We start from the raw sequence: 26440 nt of genomic DNA on the forward strand, positions 1-26440 counted from the left end.
TCTCTCCAACCGATCCACTCGATCTGATAAGATTTGCATCCAACAGCATTTATGGCAGATATAATCCTCAGTAACCCTTAAACTCTCTTTAAACTCCCACATCTGATGAGAAGTACAGATCACTGTAAAGGCTATTTTTGCTCCTTCACAATCTACAGACCCAGAAAATAACACCGTCTTTTTCCTCTACAAACACTGCCCCAGGTTAAATTAATAGCTATGACTTATATTTTAAGTTTAATCAAGAGACTTATCTGCAAAAACATAATCATGAAAGAATCCACTATACTCACTACTGCAGCCTTTCTCTTGGACAGACTTAAAACAACAATTAATTTACCTGATTCTGTTCTGTGAAATTCGCCCAACAGTTCTTCCAAAATTAGTTGTGAATTTCACTGTTTTTAATTTTCCCAGATGCACTCCAATGTCCAGCGATACATGAATTCAAACCTGCAAACTGTGCAGGTTCTCACTCTCTCTCTCTCCCACTCTCTCTCTCTCCCACTCTCTCTCTCTCCCACTCTCTCTCTCTCCCACTCTCTCTCTCTCCCACTCTCTCTCTCTCCCACTCTCTCTCTCTCCCACTCTCTCTCTCTCCCACTCTCTCTCTCTCCCACTCTCTCTCTCCCCCACTCTCTCTCTCTCCCACTCTCTCTCTCTCCCACTCTCTCTCTCCCACTCTCTCTCTCCCACTCTCTCTCTCTCCCACTCTCTCTCTCTCCCACTCTCTCTCTCTCCCACTCTCTCTCTCTCCCACTCTCTCTCTCTCCCACTCTCTCTCTCTCCCACTCTCTCTCTCTCCCACTCTCTCTCTCTCCCACTCTCTCTCTCTCCCACTCTCTCTCTCTCCCACTCTCTCTCTCCCCCTCACCATGTGTTTCCTTTGTTTACTCTTCTCCCTTTTAAACTGCTGTTGTGTTGACTTTTTTTTAATCAAAGTTCCAAAACAATGCAACAGCATATAAAACAGTAATTGCTGCTTCTAGAATTCAAGGAAATCACCTCCAACACCTAAAATACCTCAAAAAAAAGGAGCAGTTCTTCCAGCCAGAAATGTTTCCCATTCTCCATCTTGGATTACCCAGAATCCTCTGTCATTTCCTGTTCTTTTTCTCAGGAGGTGGTAAGTGGGGTCCATGTCATGTGTTTACCACCCCCTGAGAAAAAGAACAGGAAATGACATCACCAACCCAAGGAAACCCAAACACACATAGAGAGAGCCGGAAACATCAGTGCTTCGAACAGAGACTCACTGAAGATGTTACCTAGTATGGTGACGAAACATCAGAGAATGAGTCTTTCAGCTCAACAAGCAAACTTACATCCAGAACCTTTAGGATAATAAATATTCCGAGGCACTTTACAGAACCAGAATGGACAACCGACACCCGGTGAATTTGAATCTTATGGTTACAATCTCTAAAACAGACATGTTAAGATTTTTCAGATTACAAAATGGCAAGTGGGTTCAGAGTGGATAGAGTCTGAATCAGACCCAATGACAAATTGGAGCAGGAAGAATAAGGCAATTCAAGAGAGAATCAATTGCAGATTGTTCTCCTAGCTCTGTTGAATAAATGGAGATAGAACCAGTCTCATGTGACTGAACAATGATTAAGAAATGAATGGTGAGGTTGAAGTGTGTCAAAAACTGCCAAAAAGTCCAGATAGACATGGCGAGGATAGCTCGTCTTTGTCATAGTCACATAGCATACCTAATTTAATTTCAGTAATTTAGCAATTGCAGGGAAGAGGCATTGAGAAGGTCCTGATTAGGAGGGGATTTTACAGTGTTCCAGGAAAGTTTGGAGGATGTTTTAGAAGTATCAACAGCTTTAAGTACTTTGAAAAGGTGAAGGAGGTTGGTGACTGAGTGGTTGTTTTCATGGTAGGAAGGGTTGGTTTCTCAGAAGATGGTGATGGCAGTAGGTTTTGAAAGCAGGAGAACCAGTGATAATATCAACCGATTATGGAAGCCAGGGAATATGTACGTTAGGAATCAGTTTCCTGGAAAGAGGGACCAGGGAGCAGGATGTAGGACTCATGGACCAGGAGAGCAATTAGACAATGTTGTAAGGTCAGGGTTAAAGCAGATGGCAGTCTTACAGAATGCTTGCCTCATCGCTCGGTGAAGAGAGGAATGCCGCAGCGGCAGTTGAATGAATACTTTGATGTTTGTGACAAAAATGTCCTTGAGCTCCAATAAGGAGACTCCTGCAAAGTGTGAGGACAGAAGACAAAGATTCAAGAGGTATACAAGATAATGAGAGGCATAGATAGAGTCGATAGCCAGAGACTATTTCCCAGGGCAGAAATGACTAACACGAGGGATCATAGTTTTAAGCTGGTTGGAGGAAAGTATAGAGGGGATGTCAGAGGTGGGTTCTTTACACAGAGAGTTGTGAGAGCATGGAATGCGTTGCCAGCAGCAGTTGTGGAAGCAAGGTCATTGGGGACATTTCAGAGACTGCTGGACATGCATATGGTCACAGACATTTGAGGGTGCATACATGAGGATCAGTGGCCGGCACAACATTGTGGGCTGAAGGGCCTGTTCTGTGCTGTACTGTTCTATGTTCTATTCAAGAAAATGGTTTAAAACAGAGAACTGAACTCCAGGCTTCCATTTGCATTCCATATTTCAGATGCAGTTTCAGCAGCCAGAGTGTTTTAATGTTGTGCAACAAATCTGTTGGTGAATGGCTAAACTAATCTGACCATTTCAGTTCCTTAACTCTCAGAAGAAATGAGGGCCCTACCAAGAGAAGCTCGGCGAAAGTGAGGACTGCAGGTGGGCACTGCAGATTAGAGTCCAGATTAGAGTGGTGCTGGAAAAGCACAGCAGGTCAGGCAGCATCTGAGGAGCAGGAAAATTGATGTTTCGGGCAGGAGCCCTGATGAAACATCAATTTTCCTGTTCCTTGGATGCTGCCCGACCTGCTGTGCTTTTCCAGCACCACTCTAGTCTTACCAAGCTGTGTGGTTTTGTTTCTTTAATGGTTTTAATGAGGAGTAGGGTTATGATGGCAGAGGTAAGGATACATGAAGTCCATAGCTGCAGAAATGTCACAGTGAAGAAAGAGTCAAGAGTGTGATGCTGGTAAAGTACAGCAGGTCAGCTGACGAAAGAGTCAAGAACTGCTCAGTTGAGAGCTTTTGTAAATGCAAATGTAACTGATGTCCCAGCTGATTTATGTTTGCTGTGCATGGCTTGCTTGTTGTATTGCATTGCCCCCTTCAAAATTGTGCAGATGCACACCTCTTGTAGGATTATTGCTTGTGTGGAGCCTTTTGGTTCCCAATACTAGGTGTTCTTGATTGCTGCAAGGCTATGCAGCTAAAGGAAGCTTTGATTATGAACAAATTGGGAAAACATTTTTTCCAGCGGTGCAGACAGAATGAAGGAGCATTCCGAGAATGTTTATGCTGTTTTTGAGGGGGGAGAGGTGTGTGTGTGTGTGTGTGTGTGTGTGTGTGTGTGTGTGTGTGTGTGTGTGTTAATGATGGCCTTCACACAGTGGGAGTAGTGAGGCCACGAGAAGTGGAAAGATGAGTAGAGGGTGTGAATCTGGATTGGAAAGAGGTAGGTGTGTAACATACTGGAGGGGCAGGATGATGCAGTTAGCGGGATTGGGGTCATGTGGGAATGGTGCATCAAATGGGTGAATGAAATAGTGAGAAGCTACATGCCTCCCTACTGGGACTTGACCTGCAATGCATCAATTAAGGTTGTGATGGGTAGTGCTGTTGAGTGAATTAGAGCATCAAGGAGGCAGTAAGGGGATGTAGAAAGGATTAATGATCAGTCAGAGGATTAGGGGGATCCCAAAGACGCTCAATAGTGAGAGGTGAGTATTGTGGTCTCGGGTTTGCACCAGCTTCTCTCCCCAGTTTTTGGCATGCGCCTATACAGTCATATTGAAAGAGCTACCATAACACACACACCTTTGATTTCAATTCCAAATGGATCTCGTGCCAAATGTTTTGTGCATCTGCCACAAACATGCAACATCAATCACAGAGCGTCAATTTCATTCAAGCATTGACACTAGCTCAATCCCATCTTGCAATTGAGGGCACTTAGTATGCTGCATTGAAAACATCCCAGGATTTGTTGGGAACTTGTTAGTGGAACAGGATATGTAACTTCTGTTTTATGTTATCAATATTGCCATCTTTAAAACTGCAGCAATTTTGTGAAGTGAAAAATCACACAACACCAGGTTAGAGTCCAACAGCTAGCACTTTCAAATAAACCTGCTGGACTATAACCTGGTGTTGTGTGATTTTTAATTTTGTATACTCCAGTCCAACACCAACATCTCCAAATCATTGTAATTTTGTGATTCTTATTATTGTTTATAAGTGTACATTAAAAGCAAGGAACTTTACACACAGTAGTACACTTACAGCAATATAACATACCCACAACTAACACATTTACAGCATTATCGATGTTTGGCCCAATTTAAACATAATTATTGCACTGATGGTTTAAACTGGCGCTAATCTGTTTCTTTTAATTACTGAAATTTGGCATATATTTTGGACAATAATTTAATAAATCGTAGAGAAATGAAACAAGATAACCATTCAGTTAAAATCAACTTCCCATTAATCCAACCTTTTTAAGACACAGATGAAGAGAATTGCTTTCTCTTAAGGGGTTGTTAGTAGCATTCTGTTCCCCAGAAGGTAGTGGAGACTGAGTCTTAAAATCACCCTTGAATAAATTTATGGTAAACAAGGCAATCTAGGCTAATGGGGTGTGGAGATGAGACCTCAACCAGATCAAGCATGATCTTATTGAATGGTAAAACAGGTTTGGATAGCCTTTTAGTCATTTTGAGTTGGTCGTGTACATTGGGGCTCCTTACTGTGCGTATGAATCAACACATGGACATTGGTACTCCAGGCCAGTACAAAGGGAACATTGTATTGTCAGTTGTTAGAGCAAGACCCCAAGCTGCACAACTGTATATGTTTTTAAAAAAGATATGTACTATTTGAAACAGTTTTCCCTTCCCATTCCTTTTCTTCCCTGCCCCATCCCATCTCTCTTTATGCTTTCCCTTGATCTCTCATGCTGTCTCTTTATTTCTCCCTTCCCATTTGCGTCTGTCTCCAAATCCACTCACCTTCCTCACTTGTTCAGTCTTGATCTTCTTCCAAACCTCTCTTCTTCTTCCCACCCTTTTTACACTTGTATCATTTTCTTTTCCCTTCTATCTGGCTTTCTCTTTCAAAATTGCTGCCTTCTGAGCAAAGTGGGTCTAGATTTCTGATTATATGTAGAAGCCGTATATTGATTTTCAAAGACTTTAGAATTAGAATTAGGTTTTTACAGAAGTTTACTTGACTAAAGCTATCATTGCTTATTCTCTTCAGTTGGGGCCGATGGAGTGATATACTGTCACATGGGCGTTTTAAACGACAGTTGACAGAACATGATGTGGAGACCATCTGTCGCACTATCCTTGTATACTGCTTGAACCATTACAGAGGAGATGAAAAGATCAAAGGTTTTATCTGGGATCTAATTACTCCTACTGAGGATGGACAGACGCGAGCTCTGCAAAATCACTCTGGTAATTTTGGATTCTTTCTTAACCATGTCATATTCACATGTAAAGGAAAAATGGCATGGAATTTTGTCCATGTTCTAAAACGATGAAAATACTAGACTGAATGTACAAGTGGTTGGAAGCTTTAAGTCCCAGTTGGATGTGAACGGTAGGAAATATCATTTTGGCAATTTCAGCACAGACAATATAACAGTATAGAAGTTCAGCATTGTGGCAAAACAAGCTGGCAAAACTTCTCATTCCAACCAGGACAATTGCAAGAATATCCAATTTCAAAGGGGTTAACAATTTATATTGCATGGGGCAAGGGTGTTCATTGGTTGGCAAGTAGACTAATTAGTCAAGACATTGCCACATCAAGTACATCAGAGAAGAGTTAACCCCAAACCTCTTAAGTTTGGAAAAAGCAAGTTGCTTTTGTTTGACCAAAACATTGCAAATTGGGCTGCACCAAGAAATGGTTGTCCTCAGTGTTTTGTCCTCCGTGAATGGTACACTGCCTAAACTTCCTGTTTACAGAGGACAGGGCCCTGCAAGTCAACATATGCAGCTACTAACACACTTCTGCCAAGACTTGCAACAAATTGAAGATTTTCAGTCAAGTTCACAATAAGTTTGGGCGTCTTAAGGTCCAGTGGTCATATTCACTACCTCTGAACCAGAAGATCCAATTTTAAGTCCCACCTGATAAAGACATGTTGCACAGCATGTCCAAACAGGCTGGTAAAAATGACTCTACTTGTAAAGTGCTGACTTTGTCTCAAGCCCTAGGCCTACAATCAGGTGGCAACCATTTGAGGCAATTGTACTTGTTAGTTGTAAAGAAGGCATACAGGGTTGTAGCTTTTATTAACAGAGGGATTGAGTTCCGGAACCACGAGGTTATGCTGCAGCTGTACAAAACTCTGGTGTGGCTGCACTTGGAGTATTGTGTACAATTGGTCACCACATTATAAGAAGGATTTGAAAGTTTTGGAAAGGGTGCAGAGGAGATTTACTAGGATGTCGCCTGGTATGGAGGGGAGGTCTTACAATGAAAGGCTGAGGGACTTAAGGCTGTTTTCGTTGGACAGAAGAAGGTTGAGAGATGACTTAAGTGAGACATATAAGATAATCAGAGGGTTAGATAGGATGGACAGGGAGAGCCTTTTCCAAGTATGGGGACGGTGAGCACGGGTGATAGATATAGGACAGATGTCAGAGGTAGTTTCTTTACTCAGAGAATAGTAAGGGTATAGAATGCTTTGTCTGCAATGGTAGTAGACCTTAAGTGCATTTAAGTCGTCATTGATCAAGCATATGGACGTACATGGAATAGTGTAGGTTAGATGGGCTTCAGATTGTTATGACAGGTCGGCGCAACATCGAAGGCCAAAGGGCCTGTGCTGTGCTGTAATGTTCTATATGTTTTAAAATTAAGTGGCTTGATAAGATAGATGTAAAAAAAAAACCCACTCCAAATAGAGGGTACATAAATAGGATTGATACAAATCAATCCAGTAAAAGAAATATCAGTGAAACTTTATTAATCTAGAGCTCTTAGTTCAGTTTTGGCCACTGAACCTCAGGAAATATTCTGAAGAAGGGTCATTTGACCCAAAACGTTAACTCTGATTTCTCTCTACAGATGCTGCCTGACCTGCTGAGCTTTTCCAGCTGTTTCTGGTTCTGATTTACAGCATCCACCGTTCTTTCAGTTTTTACTCAGGAAATACTTATTGATCTTGGAGGAGGGTGGAACATGATTTCATCAAAATTATACCAGGATCCTGAAAGGGTTAAATTATGAGGTGCATAAAATTGGTTTGTAATCTCTTGTGTTTCGAAGATTGAGCTCTTAAGCTATTTAAGGGATTCAAGAAATATTGGGGTGGAAGAAACAATGGTTTTCATTCATTCCCAAAACTCCCCTTTACAAGCTACTAGCCACCACCTCCTCCATGCTGTCTAGCAGTAACCTGAGACTAAACCAGATTTCACAGTTCGTGGTGTTATCGTTATGCTGGGAGGTGAGCTTCTGACTATGCATGCAGTGCCACAAAGTCAGCCTACATTGTCGAACATTGTCTGACTCCATTCTGCCTGAACACAACTGTTGCTTAAACTATCAGCAAACGTTTATCACCTCCTAGACATGACTATTCTAATATACTCCTGAACAATTTCCTTAAACAAAGGTCACCAACCTTTGTATGTATTCCAGGAGATGTTGGTTAACTGATGTTAGGAAATCATGGACAGTGTTGTCTAAGTGAATCTATTGTGGGAGGGGAATGTTGGGAGGCTGCATGTGTGGGAGTTTAATGACCAAAGCCCCAGATACCTGCTTGGACCACAGGCAGTGTGTGACAGAGCTTTTGTTGAACTTACCAAGCTCTGACCCAATCTTCCTGTTTGGTCACTGCCACGTACACTGCCAGAAGAATGATCCTGTCAAGCTCACAAGCGTTGACGAGAAGTCACCCATTCCAGGTCTTGGTCGTGTAAACCTTCTCGAAACTCATTTGCTGCATTTAGAATCCTTCTTTAAATAATGACGCCAATGCTCTTCATAGCATTCCAGATGTGGTCACACCAATGCCTGTATGACTGAAGCAGTATCTCCCTATTTGTGCATACAATTTCCCTCTCAATAAATAATAACATTCTATCAGCCTTCCTTGTTACTTCCTGTACCTGCATACTAACCTTTCCTGATTCATGAACCAGGATATTGTGATCCCTGAAAACCAATGTGCTGCTTGAACAGTAGTCAAAGCAGGTCTGCACATACAAGGTAATAGGGGAATAGGGCTTGGCTGTGCAGTAGGGACTTTTGGCTGTGCTCAACCTGTAGAGGCTGAAAATCAGAGAGCAGCCAGGAGTGCGTTGAGATAGTCATGTCTCGAGGTAACGAAGGCATGGAAGAGGCTTTCGGAGCAATGCACTAAAATGGTAATGTTGAGTGATGCTACAAACGTGGAAAAAGACAATATTGCTGGAGTTGTGGGATTGGAAACTCATCCCAGGATCAAATATGATCCAAGGTTATGAATGGATTGATTTAATCTCTGCCTGGTTCCAGGGCGAGGAATTGAGTCTGTATCTACAGTAAGTTTGCGTTCTTTGTACATATGATTTTGGTGATAAATCCCTACAGTTTGACACTTTACTTGAAATCATGGTACTTAAATACTGTGCCTGTACATGTCACCTCTGTTGTGACAGTTACAGTCCCATTTCAGTCTTTCCCTCCAAGATTGTGCTGTCATTAAAATAATTGATTGTCTGGTCCCATTTCTCATTCCAAACTATGTTTCAATTTCATTTAGCTGTTTTCATTAGAAGTTTGTTTATATGGTGGCCTGCTTTAATTTAAATTTGTTTCCTTAGTTTTTTTTCTCTCTGAGGCCTGTTCCCCAGCCCTGCCAAATCCCCTAGCTCCTTTGCATGCGGGGCATTCTCCTGTTCTAGTGTGGGGCGGTTGCTTCTCACTGTGATCTGAGGTGACCTTCATGGCTGCCATTTCTGTTTCTTTTCACTGGGCTGGTTGCCTAGGAACAAAGGCTGGCAAGGAAATTGTAATATTTTCTCAGGTAATATCCTTCCCGGAATGGTTCAGGTGCCATAACAATCAAATAAAACACAACTGCTGATGCTGAAGATCAGTATACAGAAAGAAATTGCTGGAGAAACTCAGCAAGTCTGGTGGCATCTGTGGAGAGAAAGCAGAGTTAATGTTTTGAGTCCAATGATCGTTCTTCAAAATTGATTGTAATGAGAAAAATGTATATATGCCGAAGAAGGGGCGGGGTGAAGGACTAAGCACATAGGTGGAGACAGAGCCTAGAGTGTGTGTTCAGGTATCGTTTGTTTTACAGTTAGGCATAATGGGAGTGTAGGGGTAGAGCAAATGGACAATAGAGGACTGAAGGAAATTGAAGGCATATTTTGAGAAAAGATGGAGAGACATCAAGATAGAAATAACAGGTAGACAAAATGTAGAGTAAGAGATGCCTTGAGAATCCTACCTGAAAGGACAGAAATTAGTAGAAGGAGACACAGCTGAAAAACAAAGGGGAAAAGAAAACCTGAGAAGTCAACAGGACAGAGCTGAAGCTCAGTGCAGTGATCGAGGCAAACTGATCTCAAAGGTATCGGTATATAGGAGTGACACAATGATATGAACATTATAACAGACCTGTATATTTGCTGATGGAGCAAAAGGTTGGAACAAGAAACAGAATGATAAAGAAATGAAGATCACAGGGAGAGCATTGGAAATTAAACAGGAGATTCATCTGTTCCATAAAGCACTAAAGATCAAAATATGGTTTTGATTTATGTTGCTGAAGTTTGAAAACTTATGGCTTGTGCAATACTCAATTAAAGGTTGTTGGAGTTGGTGGTGTCAATTTTCAGCGATAAATGTTGCTTATATCTTTACTTAATCAATAGGTTTGTCTGCACCGGTGCCTAGAGGGAGGAAAGGAAAGAAAGTTAAAAGTCAGTCCACTTTACCAATGATGAAAAATGCAGATTGGCTTGTAAACTGCAACCCTGATATCTTGCTGCATGATGATGGCTACAAGAAACATCTAAAACACCATTGCAACAAGTGAGTGGAATCACTGCCTCGTTTTAGATTTTGCAAACAGAATAAATATCAGTTGAAGTAAGAAGCTCAGAAAATCCTATTTGTTTTATTCTAAACTCTGTTCGAAGCACTTTGTTTGTACTTGTGTACAGTTCATATCTACTTATGATTAGCATTTAAAAAGCTTCTTCGAATTTAGAAAACATTAAGTTTCTGCTTGAAAGCCCTCCTTTTCAATAAAAGATATAAAATAGGTCATTGTTTGTAGTGAACCACTCGAAATTAGATTTTGCATATCTGTCTTTTTCAGCTACTAATGTAGCTGCTCATTATTCTAAACATAAAGCTGCTTCAGAAGATAGTAAGCAACAGCTGAGGAAATTGCATGAGATAATGGAGCAGAACGCCTACTGCAAGCCATCTGCTCACTTGTTTACAAACTTACTTGAACACTTCAGAAGCACTGGCAACGTACACGTTAAACTTCGCAAACTGAATTAGGCATTACTGAATGAAATGTGTCTGGGCTGCACTGCACTGTGCTCAGTATGCTGAAAGTGGTTGCCAAGCATGGCTGTTGAAAGCCAGCAGAAAGCACCACACAGAGGTGATTATATGCCACCATCTGTCATGCTTCAAGCCTACCATACAGCATAGCTAATCAGCCTTGGCAGAATGATGGATGAACAGAAGCAGCTGCCAAAAGCTAGTGTTGGCAAACAGTACTAATGTTAAAACTTTCTTCCTCTACAGAGTCCTGCTGCGGGTACGGATGCTGTATTATTTGAAGCAGGAAGTGATAGGAGACGTAGCAGAAAAGATATTTGATGGTGCAGATGCAAGGTCAGTGCAGTTTCTTTAGTGTGGCTACATAACTTATTAGAAAATCATTCTATAGAAAGTTGAAGTATTTTTCTGTCATTGGTTTTATTGAAAATGATTTCCTAATATTTACAAATAAACAGTTTGATTTGAACCTGGTAACCTATTCAGCTTGAAGGCTAACCAATTAAACTTCTGCTAAATAAATGCACAAGCTGATAAATAAACTCAATTTTCCTTAAGGTATTTTCTAGATGTCACAATTAACAGCTGTACAAAGTTTATTCTGGTACATACAATTTGATTAATTTATAATAAGAGTTTTTAAAACTCATAAGAAAAATGAAGGTAGTGAAAAATAAACACATCGGTAACAGCATCTTGAGTGAGAAACAATAGATCTTTTGTTTTAAAAATGCCAAGCTTCAGTTGAGATTCTGCTCAGTCTTGTTATTGTCTGGAGTTTGAACTGTTTAAGCTTGTAAAGGAAATATGCAGATAATCTGTATCTAGAGTTGTTCAAATGTTCTTCCAATCTCTGAAGTGAGTGAAGAATTAATGGCTAGATCCTCCAGTTCAGTGGGATCACTTTTAATGCAGTGCTTGAGTGCAGCTCAATATCACTCCTCTTGGCCTGTCTTAGAACTGCATGCCATTTGACCACCTTCCATGTTGTGTTTCATCACTGATTTCATCTTTATAAATTTGAAGTATAATACTTGGCAAATACATCCTATTGGGAGTGAACTTCTGCACAAAGTATTGTCCAAATTCTATCTCTCAGATTTTGCATCACAGTATAATACATGAATGTTGGTAACAGAGTGGGATATTACCTCCGAAAATATTTTGGTCCCTAATTGTATTTATCAAGGCTATTGATAACTTTTTTTCAAGCTTTGCACTACATAGATGTAATGGAGCAACACACATTTTAGTTTCTGAATATTTCAGCTGTTTGTGAGCTGAATCTTTATTTTACAAATCCCTAAGTGTGATTAAATTAAATTGTGGTGCTTTTACCTATAAACTAACATTTTTATGTAAGGATGATGTGTTATAAAATTCAGTGTTTATTCTACAAATCTGTACTGGATTGGCTAGAGATATCGAACTCAGACCCAGGACTAATGAATAAGTCCAGTGGATCTTGTTCTCAAATATTGGTTTCTTCTCATTGCCTCTCAGATTGTAATCAATACTTGAACATAATTAGGCAAAATTATTTGGGATTGAATAGCTTCAAATTTGTGTTTTATTCTGTGTAGAATCCAATATGTTTAAAAAAAAATTGGAGCAAACAAATTATATAACAGTCAAGAGTGTGGTTGGAAAAGCAAAGCAGGTCAGGCAGCTTCCAAAGAGCAAACAAATCGATATTTCAGGCAAATATCCTTTATCAGGAATGAGGCTGGGAGCCTTAGGGGCAGAGAGATAAATGGGAGGGGGATGGGGCTGGGGGAACTAGCTGAGAGTGCAGCAGGTGGATGGAGTAAGGGGTAATGGTGATAGGTCGGAGAGGAGGGTGGAGTGGAGTTGTGGGAAGAAAGATGGACAGGTCATGAGGACGGTGCTGAGCTGGAAGGTTGGAACTGAGATAATGTATGGGGAAGGGAAAATTGATGCCATGGGGTTAAGGGGTCCCAAGATTGAAGATGAGGCATTCTTCCTCCAGGCATTGGGTGGTAAGCGAGTGGCAATGGAGGAGGCCCAGGACCTCCATGTCCTTGGCGGAGTGGGAAGGGAAGTTGAAGTGTTCTGCCAAGTGGCGATGGGGTTGATTGGTGGGGGTGGCCAGGGGATGTTCGTTGAAGTGCTCTGTGAGTAGGTGTCCGGTCTCCCCAATATAGAGGGACCAATGTATACAATAAATGACGTGTGGAAGTGCAGCTGAAACTTTGGATGTGGAAAACTCCTTTGGGGCCTTGGATGGAGGTGAGGGGGGAAGTGTGGACGCAGGTTTTACAATTTGTGGTGCGAGAGGGGAGGGGCTGGGCTGGGAGGGGAGGGTGGGTTGTTAGGGGGCGTGGACGTGACAACATAATTGCGGAGGGAATGGTCTTTACAGAAAGCAGCTGGGATGGGAAGGAAATATCACCCTGGTGGTGAGGTCCATTTGTAGGTGGCAGAAATGGATGCGGATGATGTGATGTATATAGAGGTTGATAGGGTGGAAAGTGAAGACCAGGTGGGTTTTGTCCTTGTTGCGTTTGGAGGGGGGGAATTTGAGGGGGAGGTGCGGGAAGTGGATTAGATGCGCTGGAGGGCACCATCAACCACGTGAAGGGAAATTACAATCTTTTAAAAGAGGAGGCCATTGGGTGTGTTCTGTGATGGAACTGGTTCCCCTGGGAACAGACATGGTGGAGGAATTGGGAATAAGGGATAGCATTTTTACAGGAGGAAGGGTGAGAGGAGGCAAAATCCAGGTAACTATGGGAGTCAGTGGGTTTGTAGATAATGTCAGTATTGAGTCGGTACCATAGATGGAGATGGAAAGTCCAGGAAGGGGAGGGAAGTGTCTGAGATGGTCCAGGTGAATTTAAGGTTGGGGTTGGATATGTTGGTGAAGTTGTTGAACTGTTCAACCTCCTCGTGGGAGTACAAGGTGGCACCGATGCAATCATAAGTGTAGCTGAGGAAAAGGTGAAAAGTGGTGTCGGTGTAACTGCGAAAGATTCGGGAAGCCACTCACACCCTTGACCACCTCCAATGCTTCAATTTCCCTGGCTCCAAACACCTCATTTTCACCATGGACATCAGTCCCTCTATATCTCCATCCAACATGACCAGGGTCTCCAAGCCCTCTGTTGCTTCCTCTTCCGACCTCCCCACCTGTATCCTTCCACTGACACTCTTATTTGTTTGGCTGAACTGGTCCTCACCCTCAACAATTTCTCCTTTGAATCCTCCCACTTTCTCCAGATGAAAAGGGTAGCCCTGGGCAGCCGCAAGGGGCCCAGCTATGCTAGTCTTTGTCCATCTTCCGGAGTTACACTGACACCATTCCCCACCTTTTCCTCCACTACAGTGATGACTGCATCGGCGCCAGCTTGTGTTCCCATGAGGAAGTTGAATAGTTCATCAACTTCAACCTTAAATTCACTTGGACCACCTTAGACACCTCCCTCCCATTCCTGGACCTCTCCATCTCTGTCAACGGTGACCAACTTAACACTGACATTTTCTATAAACCCACCGACTCCCACCCTGCTTCCCTTATTCTCAATTCCTCCACCTCTGCTGCATCTGCTCCCAGGAGGACCAGTTCCACTACAGAACGCACAGATGGCCTCCTCCTTTAAAGACCGCAATTTCCCCTCCAGGACATCTCATCGACTTCCTGCACTTCTGCTCTTGAACCCCACCCCTCCAACCGCAACAAGGACAGAACCTCCCCTCATGTCCTCACTTTCCACCTCACCAACTAATATATACATCACATCATCCTCCACCATTTCCGCCACCTACACATGGACACCACCACCAGCGATATATTTCCTTCCCACCCATGTGCTTTTTGTAAAGACTCTTCCCTCTGTAACTACCTCTTCAGGTCCACGTGCCTCCCAACAACCCACCCTCCCCTGCCACCGCAGGAATTGCGGAACCTGCGCCCACGCCTTCTCCCTCACCTCCGTCCAAGGCCCCAAAGGAGCCTTCCACATCCATCAAAGTTTCATCTGCAATTCCACACATGTCATTTACTGTATCCGTTGCAGTTTCCTCTACATTGGGACCCTTCAACCCCATGGCATCGATGTGGATTTCACCAGTTTCCTCATTTCCCCTCTCTTTCCCCACCCAACACACAAACACACACACACACATATATATATATATTATCCCAGTTCCAACCTTCCAACTCAGCACCGCCCTCATGACATGTCCCACCTGTCCACCTTCCTTTCCACCTATCCGCTCCACGCTCCCCTCTGACCTATCATCATTACCCCCACCTCCATCCACCTATTGCGCACTCAGCTTTCTTTCACTGCCCCAGCCCCATCCCCCTCCCATTTATCTCTCCAGCCCCAAGGATCCCAGCCTCATTCCTAATGAAGAGCTTTTGGTGGAAATATTGATTTTCCTGCTCCTCGGATGCTGCCTGACCGACTGTGCTTTTCCAGCATCACACTCTCAACTCTAATCTCCAGCATCTGCAGTCCTCACTTTTGCCTTATTTATATAACAGGCTACTGAACATCTTAAAGCACTTTAAAACCCATGCAGAGCATTTGATTTTGTCTGTTTTTCGCGATGTTTAAATTCTGTACTACCAAGCATTCAAAGTACTTTTTGTAATGTAGTCATCATGTCAGTACTTTGGGAGCTTCCATAATCAATAATACGTTAGTGGCAATATAGCATGTTTTTGTGATGTTGACTGTTCAGGCTATAATATAGCTGGAAGCCAGCTTGGCTTTTTGCTTGTATGCCATAAAGGAAGACTGGTAAGCAACCTAATCTCTTTCCTATATTTAAAGAGAAAGATAGGCTAAGTCCAAGTTGTAGACCAAGTAGTTTAATGATGGTGGCAGAAAAGAAAATTAATTCTTCACTCCATTATGTAGTAAAAGCTCAAAACGGAATTTTAATAAATAATCGTCAAGATGGATGTCAAAAGGGAAAGACATGCTTAACTAAACCCAAAATGTTTAGAATTCTTTGAAGAAGTGTCATTAAGGTCAGGTAAGCTTATAGCAATAAATATAATACTTTTGGCTGTCAGAAGATAGTCAATAAGGTCCATTTATTAAACACATGCCAAAAGGTCAGTATGTTTCTGAGCTGAGACAAATAGCAAAATTCATGACACCTGATGATAACTTTGAGATTGTCAGAGCTTTGCAAAAGACGTTCACAAACATTACTGGTGCAGCTGATACTCAACATTTACAGAAATGATTTGAAATCATAAATAACATTCCAAAATGTATTATTAAAAGCAACAGCTTGTATTTATGTAGAACATTTATATTGTAATTATATTTCAAGGAGCTTTATGGGGGTATTATAAAGCAACAGCACTGAAATGCTGTCCTTTGGGCTGGGTGTCAACCAGACATTTTGCCAATGAGGAAGCCTTGCAGTTATAAGTCGCCGTTCTCAAATGTCTCCTAGCACTTCACAGCTTGTCAAGCACTTTTGAAGCGTATTCACTGAGGAGCCTTAAAGGAGCTAAGAGTGTTGGAAGTGCTTCAGGAGTTCCAGTCCTTGTGCTGTGGCAGCTGACGGTATGGCAACTAACGTTGGAACCACTTGAAGTGAGAAGAAAGTGAGGATTGCAGATGCTGAGGATCAGAGTTGAAAAGTGTGGCATTGGAATAGCACAGTAGGTCACACAGTATCCGAGGAGCAGGACAGTTGGCGTTACGGGCATAAGCACTTCATCAGGAATGTGATGAAGGGCTTTGCCCAACCTTTTGACTGTCCTGTTCCTTGGATGTTGCCTGATCTGCTGTGCTTTTCCAACGCCAGACTTTTTGACCACTTGTTCAGAAATCAGAATTAGAAGAATGCGCATATTTGATGGTTGTAGAAGGGGTCACATGAAATGTAAGGGCTGAGGTTGTGGAGAGAATTTAAAGACAATTAATTTTTTTTCAAATAAGAATTGCTGACCCTGAATGCATAGGTTTAGGTGAGAGGGGAAAAGTTTAAAAGGGACCTAAGGAGCAACTTTTTCACACAGGGTGGTGCGTGTATGAAATGAACTGCCAGAGAAAGTGGTGGAGGCTGGCACAATTTCAGCATTTAAAAGATATCTGGATGGGTATATGAAAGGAAGGGTTCCGAGCGATGTAGGCAAAAGCTGGCAAATGGGACTAGATTAGTTTCAGATATCTGGTCTGTTTGGATGAGTTGAACCGAAGGGTCTGCTTCCGGGCTGTGCATCTCTATGACTTTGAGTAATGAGTTCACAGGACTGCTGGGGAGTTGGGTTACAGCAGCAGTTTTGGGTGACCTCAGATTGTTAAAAGGCAAAACGAGCGTGGCTCCAAATTGGAAAGTACAATTCTGAGTGGAAAGTTTTGCAACAAAATGCAGAAATTCAGCAAATGAGCATGAATTAAGGGAAGTGCAAGTTGATTATATTTTGATATGGATAACAAATAAGTAGTAAAAAGTGAGGTCTGCAGATGCTGGAGATCAGAGCTGAGAATGTGTTGCTGGTTAAAGCACAGCAGGTTAGGCAGCATCCAAGGAACAGGAAATTCGACGTTTCGGGCCAGAGCCCTTCATCAGGACCTTTTCCTGATGAAGAGCTCTAGCCCGAAACGTCGAATTTCCTGTTCCTAGGATGCTGCCTAACCTGCTGTGCTTTAACCAGCAACACATTCTCAGCATGGATAACAAATAAGGCCACATACATGTTGGATATTGTATTTAAGTGGAGTAATCATAGAGTACAGATAAATCAGCAAATGTAGTGACACAAGTTAATGTCATAAAGAACAAATCATGCATTGCCATTCATTTTCACTAGGGATAGAATAGAAGAGCAAAGATTATTCAAGTGCCATGTGCAAACGACAGTACAAATAGGAAGAGAGGCAGGAGCAGCGAGTGGTTCAAGACATGGTGCAGGAAGAAAGGCATCAGATTCACAGACTACTGGAGCTGGTTCTGGGTCAGGAGGCACCAATCAAAAGAATCAGGTGGTACCTAAACACATCCTGGATCAGTGTCCTCATGGGGAGGTTCAGCAGTGCAGTGGGGAATCAGGAGAAGTGCAACTAAACTGGGCACCAGTGGAGTGTGAGACTGGGGTAGAGAAACAGAGAACAAAACAGGAAAGAGGGGGTGTTAAGAAGAAGTGGGTAATCATGTGCAGGAGGCGGCGCAGGTTGGATGAGTGGGATGAAGAGGAGACCAATTTAGACACCGTTTGAGGGACAAATGCACACTGAATCAGAAACTGAAATTTGATCATGCTGGCATTGATAAGATTTAGCTGTGTGGAAAAATTACCTGCGCAATCCTTTAAATTGCAACTTTGAGCACACCTATAAAATACAACTTTTTATTCTTGCACAGCATTCCCAAGGGCCTGGAATTAAAGTTCTTCATATGGACCCAGCATAGTTTTCCAGTGATGACTGTGATTGCAGTTTAGTGAGAAATTTAAGGGTTCAGATATACCAGAGGAGCCATTTGAAATCTGGTTCTGATCCAGATCCATCCACCTTGAGGATGTCCCTCGGCTAAATTGTGGCCGCAGGCCATTAATGCACAGATCCCACAGGCTGGAGATGTGACTGGAGTTAGGCAGCGACTGAACATTGGAGTTTCCTTCTCCTCCCTCCCCCACCTAGATCCTGTATCTTCAAAACAGTTCCAAGCCCAGTTTTAGCTGTCTTTCCCTTTTCCCTCTGAGACTGTATTCCCCCCTTGCTCTTCGCTGTAATGTTGGGACACATTGAGAGACAGAATTTGAATATATGCTGTAATTTCAGGTTTAACCTTTGAGTTTGTTCCCTGGCCTATAACATGGGTGGAAAAGAGAAATAGTGAGAGCTTTGGACTATACAAGAGAAGAAAGTACCATCAAGAGGTGGGACCAAACTAAGAAGGCCAGTGGGAGATGCACATACCAGCTCAGAATGCTTCTGTGTAAATACACAAGTGTATGGAATGAGCTGCCAGAGGAAGTGGTGGAAGTTGGTACAATTACAACATTTAAAAGGCATCTGGATGGGTATGTAAATAGGAAGGGTTTAGAGGGATATGGGCCAAGTGCTGTCAAATGAGACTTGATTAGGTTAGAATATCTGGTCGGCATGGACGAGTTGGACCAAAGGGTCTGTTTCTGCGCTGTACATCTATGACTCTTTAAGTGCCGTAAATAAGTTAAGGTAGAAGCACAAATCACTCTCTGGAATGTGATGTAGCAATAACAAAAGCGTGGCTTAAAAATGGTGAGGACAAAGTATTTAATATACATGGATATGAAGTTTCATAAAGATGGGTAAGGAGGAGGGGAGATGGTGTGGTAGTACTGATTACGGAAGTCGTTATAGTGTTCAAAATATTATAACCTCAAGAGGGCAAGACATTCTTGTAGTTGGACCTGAGAAGAGAGAAAGCTGTTACCACACTGGAGGTATGTTATGGGCATCCATATTGTGAGGGAAAGGAACAAATTAGCAATGAAGTCAGAGACTTGCTAGAGTGATGTTGCCTAGGGACTTTGGGATAATGATAAAGTGACAAAAAGAGTAGCAATTTCTGCAATCTGCTCGGTACACCTTCCTTGAGCAGTATCTTGTGTTGCTGGAAAAGCGCAGCAGGTCAGGCAGCATCCAAGGAGCAGGAGAATCGACGTTATGGGCATAAGCCCTTCTTCAGGAATCATTCCTGAAGAAGGGCTTATGCCAGAAACGTCGATTCTCCTGCTCCTTGGATGTTGCCTGTCCTGCTGCACTTTTCCAGCAACACATTTTACAGCTCTGATCTCCAGCATCTGCAGTCCTTACTTTCTCCTAGTTGAGCAGAATCTTTCCTGTCCAACTAGGAGTTGCAAACGGATTTGATACTGCAGAACAAGATGGGTCAAATAGATCAAGTGTCTATGAGGTAACACTTGGATTAATTTTTTGATTATATCAGTTTAAATTAGTAATGGAGAAGAGCAAGGAACAATCTAGAGTTTGTTGTGGTTCTGCTCGCCGAGCTGGAAGTTTTTGCTGCAAACGTTTCGTTCCCTGGCTAGGGAACATCATCAGTGCTGTTGGAGCCTCGTGTGAAGCGCTGCTTTGATGTTTCTTCCGGTATTTATATTGGTTTGTTCTTGCCGCTTCCGGGTGTCAGTTTCAGCTGCAGTGATTTGTATGTGGGGTCCAGGTCGATGTGTCTGTTGATGGATGTTCTTGCCGTTTCCGGGAGTCAGTTTCAGCTGTAGTGGTTTGTATATGGTGTCCAGGTCAATGTGTCTGTTGATGGAGTTTGGGGATGAATGCCATGCTTCTAGGAATTCTCTGGCTGTTCTCTGTCTGGCTTGTCCTATGATAGTGGTGTTTTCCCAGTCAAATTCATGTTGCTGGTTGTCTGAGTGTATGGCTACTAGAGATAGCTGGTCGTGTCGTTTTGTGGCTAGCTGATGTTCATGGATGCGGATTGTTAGCTGTCTTCCTGTTTGTCCTATATAGTGTTTTGTGCAGTCCTTGCATGGTATTTTGTAAACTACGTTAGTTTGGCTCATGCTGGGTATTGGGTCCTTTGTTGTAGTGAGTTGTTGTCTGAGCGTGGATGTTGGCTTGTGTGCTGTTATGAGTCCTAAGGGTCGCAGTAGTCTGGCTGTCAGTTCTGAGACGCTCCTGACGTATGGTAGAGTGGCTAGTCCTTTTGGTTGTGGCAAGAACATCCATCAACAGACACATCGACCTGGACCCCACATACAAACCACTACAGCTGAAACTGACACCCGGAAACGGCAAGAACATCCATCAACAGACACATCGACCTGGACCCCACATACAAATCACTGCAGCTGAAACTGACACCCGGAAGCGGCAAGAACAAACCAATATAAATACCGGAAGAAACATCAAAGCAGCGCTTCACACGAGGCTCCAACAGCACTGATGATGTTCCCTAGCCAGGGAACGAAACGTTTGCAGCAAAAACTTCCAGCTCGGCGAGCAGAACCACAACAACGAATACCCGAGCTACAAATCTTCAATCCGATTTTAAATCTAGAGTTTCTAAATTGGAAGGGGCCAACTTCAGTTGGATCAAAGAAAATCTAGCCAACGTGAAATAGAACCAGAGACTAACAAGAAAAGTTACAAGTCCTCTTTGAGAGGTGCAGGCTAGGTCCATTCTAATGAGGCCAAAACGTGAGAGCATCAAAACCAAGAGCTCCATGGTTAATGAAAGCAATGGAGAATCAGATGGAACAAAAAACAAAAGTGGGACACTGATGATGTCTCCTAGCCAGGGGACGAAACGTTTGCAACAAAAACTTCCAGCTCGGCGAACAGAACCACAACAACGAGCACCCGAGCTACAAATCTTCGCACAAACCTTGAACAAAAGTGGGTGTTTAATGCACGTCAGGTGAGTTCTTCATGCAAAAGCAGAGTTAAAACTTGGAAGGGGAAGTAGAGAGGAAAAATGAAACTGGCAAAGAGAAATATGAGAATAGAATGGCAGTTAATATAAAAAGGAACTAAAAACAATTCTGCTGGTATGTTACAATTTACTCAAGCACTCTGGAAATATGCACTTTTCACATTCCTGTGTAATCTGCAGCTATGAATCGTCATAGTAGGGGCTCCATTTTGCATCACAAAACTGGCCAGGATTTTTTATACCTGCCACTAATGTGTTGGAAGAATTTGCAAGTTTGTAATCAACTTGTTAGCTGTGTAATTTATGAATGTATCTTCCTTTAATATCAAATCCAGGAGTGGAACTTGAAATCCGAGTTTCTGGCTCGAAGACCAGGATGCCACCCACTATTATAAAATATCCCTCAAAGTCTTCTGTCAGTGTGCAAATTGTTAGCAAGTGGTAAGAAGCAGTGTGGTTGCTAGTAAGGGACAAAGGTATGGTTATAGATATTTTCAATCTACCTGTTCAGGCATGTTACAGCATGACTGCCCCATTTTTGTTTTTTGTTTGAACCTGGACCAAAGATACAATTAAGAGGGCACAGGGCAAGGCTAAAATACTTAGTATATGATAATAAAAATAATCATTAAGGAAAAGGATGCTGACAAGCCATAGAGAGAATGGACAGGTGACAATGCATATGCAAGAGTTGCTGAAATATTGATATTACTTGGAACAGAAGCCTCCTGGGTTGGATGACTCCAATCCCATGTTGCTAAAAGAAATTGTGCTGATAGTGGAAGAGATTGCCATAATCTTCCTTGAATCGGGTCTAAATAATTGGCTTATATGATGCTGTTATTCAAGAAGGGAAGTTAGTAGACTGGTTTGTTTTATGATGGTGTGGTTAAAATTTTAGAATCAAGTTAAGCTAACTTTGAATTAATCGATATGAACCTGCACGGGTTTACAAAAGCCATTCTTGAAAAAAAATTAAATTAAGGAATTCAAATGTTGATATGGAATTTTAAAGAAAATATTTGATAAAGTGCCACATAAATAACTAATAAACCTAAGGCCTAGCGATGGGAGCATGCTCGATTTAAAAAACAAATTGGCTTACGGGATGAAAAACAGCAAGTTGTGGTAAATGGTTGTTTTTCAGACTGGATAGAGTGGTGTTCCCCAAGGTTCTGTCTTAATAAACTCAATTATTGGTGTATTATTGAATAAAGATGCAACGTTTGGTTGTCATGCACAGTCAGTAACCTGAAAGTATAAATATAGAGCTGTCTTGTACTCTGGTTTCGTATCTTATGTGAGAGTTGTTTGCAAAGCATGTGAATTTTGGACTAGAGGTTTTGTGTAGAACAGTAAGGTGGATGAAGGAAGGGTGGAGATCTGTCTTAATGATAACCAATGACATGGACCTGTTGTGTTGATTATAGAATCCCTACAGTGTGCATAGAAGCTTCGTGTTTGCACGAACCTTATGAAAAGCATCGCATCCAGGCCCATCTCCTTCCCCTGTCTTCATAACCCTATATTTTTCGTGACTAAATTATCTACCCAGCATATCCCTGGACACTATGGGCAATTAAGCTATGGGATAGCCCTAGCAACTATAGGCCAGTGAGTCTGACTTCAGTGGTGGGCAAAGTCTTAGAGAGAATGGTAAGGGATAAGATTTATGAACATCTGGGTAGGAATAACGTGATCAGGGATAGCCAGCATGGTTTTGTGAAGGGCAGGTCGTGCCTCACAAACCTTATTGAGTTCTTTGAGAAGGTGACCAAGGAAGTGGATGAGGGTAAAGCAGTAGATGTTGTGTATATGGATTTTAGTAAGGCGTTCGATAAGGTTCCCCATGGTAGGCTAATGCTAAAACTTCGGAGGTATGGCATTGAGGATACATTAGAGGTTTGGATTAGGAATTGGCTGGCTGGAAGGAGACAGAGGGTAGTAGTTGATGGATTATGTTCATCTTGGAGCGCAGTTACTAGCGGTGTACCACAAGGATCTGTTTTGGGACCATTGCTTTTTGTTATCTTTATAAATGATCTAGAGGAAGGACTTGAAAGCTGGGTGAGCAAGTTTGCGGATGACACAAAAGTCGGTGGAGTTGTGGATAGTGAGGAAGGAAGTGGTAGGTTACAGCGGGATATAGATAAGTTGCAGAGCTGGGCGGAAATGTGGCAAATGGAATTCAATGTAGCTAAGTGCGAAGTCGTTCACTTTGGTAGGAATAACAAGATGATGGATTACTGGGCTAATGGTAGGCTACTTGGTAGTGTGGATGAGCAGAGGGATCTTGGTGTCCATGTACACAGATCTCTGAAAGTTGCCACCCAGGTAAATAGTGCTGTGAGGAAGGCATATGGTGTACTGGGCTTTATTGGCAGAGGAATTGAGTTCCGGAGTCCTGAGGTCATGTTGCAGTTGTATAAGACTCTGGTGCGGCCTCATCTGGAGTATTGTGTGCAGTTTTGGTCGCCATACTATAGGAAGGATGTGGAAGCTTTAGAACGAGTGCAGAGGAGGTTTACCAGGATGTTGCCTGGAATGGTAGGAAAATCTTATGAGGAAAGGCTGAGGCACTTGGGGCTGTTCTCATTGGAGAAGAGAAGGTTTAGGGGAGATCTGATAGAAGTGTATAAGATGATTAGGGGTTTAGATAGGGTAGATACTAAGAACCTTTTACCGCTAATGGAGTCAGGTGTTACTAGGGGACATAGCTTTAAATTAAGGGGTGGTAGGTATAGGACAGATGTTAGGGGTAGATTCTTCACACAGCGGGTTGTGAGTTCATGGAATGCCCTGCCCGTATCAGTGGTGAACTCTCCTTCTTTATGGTCATTTAAGCGGGCATTGGATAGGCATTTGGAAGTTATTGGGCTAGTATAGGTTAGGTAGGATTCGGTCGGCGCAACATCGAGGGCCGAAGGGCCTGTACTGCGCTGTATCCTTCTATGTTCTATGTTCTATGAGTGGCAGAGCAAAGTGTGCAGAAGACTGTGAAACTTTGCAGAGGAACATAGATGAGTGGGCAAAGGTGTGGCAGATGGAGTACAATGTTAATAAGCATGGCCAATACACCTAACTGTGCATCTTTGGACTACAGGAGGAAAGCCACACAGACTCATGGAGAATTTGCAAACTCCTCAGAAACAGTCACACAAGGATGAAATTGAACCCAGGTCTCTGACGCTGTGAGGCAGCAGTGCTTACTACTGAGCCACCATGCCTTGTAAATGGTGGTCACACTTTAGGGAGTTACTCGCTACTTTATTCCTAGTCTCTGACCTGCTTTTGTAGCCGCTGTACACTGTGGTCTGGTATAATGTGACAGTTGTATACCTATGCAATGCTGTGCTATAGAAAACCATTATACCCATTCAGTAAAAAGTTTGTGTTATCCAGTCAGTGTTGACAATTCGATCTGCTGAGTTACAGCCAATTCACGTTAACAAAACGCACATTATATCAGAATGACCTGTAGTTATATCACAAGTCCACTTGAGTTTCTGGTCAATGGTAACCTCAAAATTGATAGTGGGGACTTCAATGATGGTAACACCTTTGAATGTCAAAGGATGGTCGTTAAATTGTCTCTTATTGGAGATGATTATTGCCTGATATTTGTGCGGTACAAATGTCACGTTTTCTGAGAGCTAATATACTGCAATCCAGGCAATAGCCTCGTAAGCTTCTTTTACACCCTCTTCAAATGCTCCAAATCTAGCCTAACGAAAGTTTAGATTAGCTGCAATGTGACTTGCCAACTTTATACCCAGTCTCCACCGATGAGGAAAGTATACCATCTGCCACCTTTACCATTTTATTCATTTATGTTTCCACTTTCAGGGATTTGGACCCCAAGATCCCTTTGTATATCAATGTTCCTAAGAGTTTTGACATTTCCTGTGTACTTTCCTATTGCATTTGACATCCTAAATATGTATTACCTCATATTTAGAGTCATAGAGTAATATAAGATTGAAAAAAGGCCCTTCAGCCCAATCTAGTCCATGCTGCCCACACAGTTAGTTCCATTTGCCCACATTTGGTCCATAAGCCCTTCCTATCCATGTACTTATCCAAATGTTTTTAAATGTTGCTATTGTACCGGCCTCAACCATTTCCTCTGGCAGTCCATTCCATATACACACCACTGTGTGAAGAAGTTGTCCCTCAGGTCCTCCTCAAATCTTATCCCTCTCACCTTAAACCTATTCTAGTTTTCAATTCCCCATCCGTGGGAAAAAGACACTATGCATTTAACCTAACTATGCCCCTAATGGTTTCATACACTTCAGTAAGGTCACCCCTCATTCTCCTTGTCTCGATTAAAGTCTCCAGTGATTTCATAAGATCTGTCATTTCTCTGTCCAGCTTTCCAGTTGATCTACATCCTGCTGTACCCTTTAATAACTTTCCTTCCCTATCAACAGCACCAACAATTTTTGTGTTGTCTGCAAAGTTACTAATCAGGCCACCTACATTTTCATTTATGCAAGGTTTGTAGCTCAGGCTGAGGTTTAGGGTGTAGGTTTGCTCACTGAGCTGCAGGTTTGATATCCAGACGTTTCATTACCTGGCTCGGTAACATCATCAGTGGCGACCTCCAAGTGAAGCGAAGCTGTTGTCTCCTGCTTTCTATTTATATGTTTGTCCTGGATGGGGTTCCTGGGGTTTGTGGTGATGTCATTTCCTGTTCATTTTCTGAGAGGTTGATAGATGGTATCTAGATCTGTGTGTTTGTTTATGGCATTGTGGTTGGGGTGCCAGGTCTCTAGGAATTCTCTGGCATGTCTTTGCTTAGCCTGTCCCAGTATAACCCATGGACAAAACCAAAGTCATCTACAAAATTCCATGCAAGGGCTGCCACAAACACTATGTAGGGCAAACAGGAAGAAAGTTAGCCACCAGGATACATGAACACCAGCTAGCCACAAAAAGACATGACCCTCTCTCCCTCATAGCCCTACACATGGATGGAAAAAAACCACCAATTCGACTGGGACAACAAATCTATCCTGGGACAGGCTAAGCAAAGGCATGCCAGAGAATTCCTAGAGACCTGGCACTCCAACCACAACACCACAAACAAACACACAGATCGAGATACCATCTATCAACCCCTCAGAAAATGAACAGGAAATGACATCACCACAAACCCTAGGAACCCCATCCAGGGCAAATATATAAATAGAAAGCAGGAGACAACAGCTTCGCTTCACGTGGAGGTCACCACTGATGATGTTACCTAGCCAGGTAATGAAATGTCTGGATATCAAACCTACAGCTCAGCGAGCAAACCTACACCCTAAACTTTCATTTTTATATATATATATAAAAAACAGCAGATGTCCCAGTACTGATCTTTGGGGCACAT

At 42.5% G+C, this 26440-nt stretch overlaps 1 protein-coding gene across 3 annotated transcripts in view; it reads left to right on the forward strand.

Annotated features, from left to right (window-relative positions):
- Positions 1-26440, forward strand: part of chd7 (chromodomain helicase DNA binding protein 7) — a 343180-nt gene that overhangs the window by 266021 nt on the left and 50719 nt on the right. For all 3 annotated transcript variants that reach the window (XM_060822645.1, XM_060822642.1, XM_060822647.1), the window contains 3 exons: positions 5392-5591; positions 10026-10185; positions 10918-11007. In XM_060822645.1, the coding sequence (XP_060678628.1) occupies positions 5392-5591; positions 10026-10185; positions 10918-11007 (450 nt within the window). The remainder of the gene's footprint in view (positions 1-5391; positions 5592-10025; positions 10186-10917; positions 11008-26440) is intronic.

The sequence above is a fragment of the Hemiscyllium ocellatum genome, chromosome 4 (assembly GCF_020745735.1).
Source record: "Hemiscyllium ocellatum isolate sHemOce1 chromosome 4, sHemOce1.pat.X.cur, whole genome shotgun sequence".
Lineage (NCBI taxonomy): Eukaryota > Metazoa > Chordata > Chondrichthyes > Orectolobiformes > Hemiscylliidae > Hemiscyllium > Hemiscyllium ocellatum.